The 3,972-nt window shown below is 44.4% G+C and overlaps 2 protein-coding genes across 2 annotated transcripts; both read left to right on the top strand.

The window, feature by feature from the left end:
• LOC122638732 (epidermis-specific secreted glycoprotein EP1-like) lies at positions 1 to 1,396 on the top strand. Its single transcript, XM_043831583.1, has one exon. The coding sequence runs from the start codon at positions 1 to 3 to the stop codon at positions 1,348 to 1,350; it is 1,350 nt and encodes a 449-aa protein (XP_043687518.1). The 3' UTR covers positions 1,351 to 1,396.
• Positions 1,397 to 2,673: 1,277 nt separating this feature from the next.
• On the top strand, positions 2,674 to 3,210 carry LOC122638731. The gene has a single exon (XM_043831582.1). The coding sequence runs from the start codon at positions 2,674 to 2,676 to the stop codon at positions 3,208 to 3,210; it is 537 nt and encodes a 178-aa protein (XP_043687517.1).
• Positions 3,211 to 3,972: the final 762 nt, after the last annotated feature.

Raw genomic sequence — 3,972 nt, 5'->3', positions numbered from 1 at the left:
ATGTCTTCTTCTTCTTCTTCTCGTCTTGCACTAGGGCTCCTCGCCGTCTTTTTCTTAATCATCTCATTGTTCACAGCTCAAGCCACTGTCCCTGCTTCCAAGACCTTCAAATTCATAAACCAAGGCGAAATTGGCCAATACATTGTAGAATACGGCGCAGATTACCGTGTCACAGATCTCCAAACATTTCCCTTCGCTCTCTGTTTCTACAATACCACTCCCAATGCCTTCACTCTTGGCCTTCGAATGGGCAACCGTCATTCCGAGTCAATCATGCGTTGGGTTTGGGATGCCAACCGTGGAAACCCAGTTCACGAAAACGCCACTCTAACCTTCGGCACCGACGGCAATCTCGTCCTGGCCGACGTCGACGGTAGTGTCGCGTGGCAAACCGGCACCGCCAACAAGGGTGTCGTTGGGCTAAGACTCTTCTCCAACGGCAACTTGGTATTATACGATCAGAAGGGAAGGTTTGTTTGGGAAAGCTTTGATCACCCAACTGATACACTCTTAGTGGGCCAATCACTTCGTCCAGGGGGACCCAACAAGCTTATTAGTCGTCTCTCTGCCGTTGATGGCTCAGAAGGAACTTTCAGGTTTGAATTGGAGAAGATACGGTGGGCCATGTACATGAAGAGTAAGAATTCTGTTAAGCCCTTACTTTATTATCCTCACCCTAAGTTTACATATGAAAAGGGTGCAACGTTGACACGTTTGCGCTTCAATAGTGAACCTGATACGAAAGAAAACAATGCTTTTGATTTGATGTTGGAGTTGGAGATCAATAATGTGTCGTCCGGGAGTTCTTTCTTAGCCCGGCCAAAGTATAACGGGACTCTTTCTATGCTAAGATTGGGATATGATGGTAATTTAAATATCTACACTTACTATGACAAAGTTGATTGGGGTGCATGGGAGACCACCTTTAGTCTCTTTGAAAGGAAAGGGAGGGAGAGAGGGAGGGAGAGTGAATGCCAGTTACCTACAAGATGTGGGTCATTGGGAGTTTGTGAAGATGATCAATGTGTGGCTTGTCCTACTCAAAAGGGCATGGTGGGGTGGAGCAAGAGCTGTGCAACACCTGTGTTGCCTTCTTGTAACAAGGGTAAGGGTGGGGCCAAGGTGGATTATTATAAAGTTGTGGGTGTGGAGCACTTTATGAATGGGTATACAGAGGGAGATGGGCCTATGAAGGTGGTTGAGTGTAGGGATAAGTGTAGTAAAGATTGTGGATGTTTGGGTTTCTTTTACAGGGAAGAATCCTCTAAGTGTTTGCTGGCTCCTGAGCTTGGCACTCTCGAAAAAGTCTCCAACACCACTCATGTTGCTTTCATTAAGTTCTCTAAATAAGCTTCGGTTTCTTTCCCTTTTAGTTTTCTTTTGTATTGGTTTCTTGTACCCCTTCCTACTTTAGTTGAATAAATTCGTCTTTTCTCTGTTATGGGGAAAAAAAAGAATGTATTAAATTGAAGGAGTTTGTTATCTTTGTAATAAAGAAGAGCTCTAAGCCTCTAACAGAAGTTCTTTTTCCCCTTTTCACTATGAGTTTTAATTTTCTTTTTGTCTATCCTAATCAAGGGCCCATGGGCCAATCAGATAGAGGGGGGAGGGAAGGCCCATAAGGCAACTAGGGGAAGGTCTTGAACACGAGACAAGCCAGCGGTCACTCCCTCAACAAGCAGCACCATAACTAACTGGCTAAGCAGTTGTTGGCTAAATGAAATTTTGAAAAACAACTAAAAACTCATTCTTAGAGAATAGCCCAATATTCAATTTTGGATGTGGTTAATTTGTGTGATTAGCCAAAAAAACATTGGGCTGGGTGCGAAAGTTTAGTCTCACATCGAGTGTGAGAGTGTGGTGTGTGTTGTGTATATCCGCCATTTTGTGGGTCCAAAAGTTGGTTAATCTTTTGGGTGGCGTTTGGATTGTGTGATTATGTACCCAAAAAAAAACTTTTTCAATTTATGATATAGTTTCCCCACATCCTGGTCAAGGAAGAATCTTTTGACCTATGGTGTCTGTTATGTACGTGTCCCATGCACAGTTGGTAAGTTCGGCTACGGTTAAAAAAAAAAAAAAGGGGGGAAATTACATTGCCACCCTCTGAAGTTTGTACTAAATACAGAGTAACCCCCTGTACGTGTTTCTAAATTATACCGCACCCCTTGAGTTTGGGGTAGTTGTTACATTCAGCCCCCATCCGTTAGAGTATTTCTGTTAGTTGCTGATGTGTTGGCCATTGATGCCCTTAAATGATAAATATACCCCTAATGGGATGTGTGAGCTTACCATTTTACCCTTAGGGAAGCCCAAACTTCACACCCCCTTCCCTTCCCTTCCCCTCCCGAGCTACTGAACTTACCTGCGACAGAGAGGCCGCAACAGGAAGGTGCAATGACCATGGGAGTTGCGGTGGTAGGCGATAGGACGGAGAATGAACCCTCTACACATGAGCCCCAGGGCCCCAACCCTCACTACTTTCCACTTATTAACCGAAGAAAATCTCTCCTCCGCCATGGCCTCACATGGAGACCGTACACCTCATCCAAGCCGACCAGGAAAAATGGTACTCTCGGAAACGAGGTCAGCTCAGGCCAGTCAATGGGAAGAAGTCACCATCTCCGTCGTTGGTCGGTGCAGCTACGATGAGCTCTCAAAGACTGCTACTCAATGCCGCCACAAGATGGAGAAGCTTCGCAGCACTACCGCTCAGACAAGAAACGCTCGTCTCTCGCCCTTTGGCCTTACTTCAACCTCATGGATCGGATGGAACTTGGGCCATTCCCCATTGCTGTCATTCTCATCTCCACCATCGATCTGCATAGTATTAGAGTCGATGACGATGAAGACTACGACGATGATGATGAAATTAATAAATCTCGAAGCATCAATCACATACTTCGCCGACCACCAATGGCCTCACTGTATCCTCCGCAGTGGAATGATGGTGGTGGTGGTGGTGGTGGAGTAGCAGGGTCTCCTGGGATTTGTAGGGTTTTGAGAAATCCGGTGTTTCGCAAGAGAAAGTCGTTCGAGATGGATGAGGTGGTGGAGGAGGAAGAGGGAGTTGACCCGATTTCAAAATTTGCTTCGGTGGTTAGAACATTTGGGAAAGGGTTTGTTCGGGTAGAGAATATGAAGATGGAGATGATTATCAAATCACAACGACGGATCTTGGATTCCATTGCCAAAGCCCTTGGCTCTTAGAAGAGATATAAGAAAACTCAGGAGATCTAAAGGTTTCAAGTTTCATATTCCCATTAATTCCCTCTCTCTATCTCAAATTTATAAGTTTTTTCTATGTTGTTCTTGTTCCTCATAAAGAGTTGGCGAGCATAAATGTGTATACCAAATTCTGTATAGTTGATCATTCTCTTCTCTCCCGCTCCAATCTCATCTTCTCCGGCGGTGGCAGTGGTGGTGCTCCTTCGATGAAAGCAACGACGGCAGCGAAGGAGAAGAAGCTAGAGAATAGGTTTGAATTGAATAGAAGAGGGCAAAGTTGGTGTAAGTGCCGCGGTCCAATAAAACTACAAGGTAATGGAGAGAGAGAGAGAGAGAGAGATCCAAGGTACTGTTGGACAGAGGAGAAGGGGTTGAATCAATCCCTTGCTGCTGCAAAAGCTGCAGGATGAAACGAAGAACAAAATCTGGATTCGAATGTCAACGAAGTGTCGGAGAAGAAACACTCTCTGCTGAAACTTTGCTTGCGCAACACAAGGGAAGATGGAAATGTAGAATCGTGATTAGGGTTTAAAATTACCTCCAGAGAAGAAGAAGAAGGGCGAATGGGATGGGTGAATGAAATCGCGATTTCGGTGGTTTGGGGTTTTATCATTTTTTCATTTAATCAAACAACATCTTTTAAATGTGCTTTACCGTAACTATGGATAAATACATAAAAAAAAAATGTATGTTGGATTCATACAGACACGTAATGCATTTTATTTTCTTTTGTTGTAAAGTGAT

Source organism: Telopea speciosissima, chromosome 9, assembly GCF_018873765.1.
Source record: "Telopea speciosissima isolate NSW1024214 ecotype Mountain lineage chromosome 9, Tspe_v1, whole genome shotgun sequence".
NCBI classification, from domain to species: domain Eukaryota; kingdom Viridiplantae; phylum Streptophyta; class Magnoliopsida; order Proteales; family Proteaceae; genus Telopea; species Telopea speciosissima.
The sequence above is the reverse complement of the archived record's forward strand: the minus strand, read 5'-3'. Positions and strand labels throughout refer to the sequence as shown.

Excerpts from the sequence above, each read along its gene's own strand:
- LOC122638732 (XM_043831583.1), top strand. The coding sequence starts at position 1 with ATGTCTTCTTCTTCTTCTTCTCGTCTTGCACTAGGGCTCCTCGCCGTC.
- LOC122638731 (XM_043831582.1), top strand. The coding sequence starts at position 2,674 with ATGCCGCCACAAGATGGAGAAGCTTCGCAGCACTACCGCTCAGACAAG.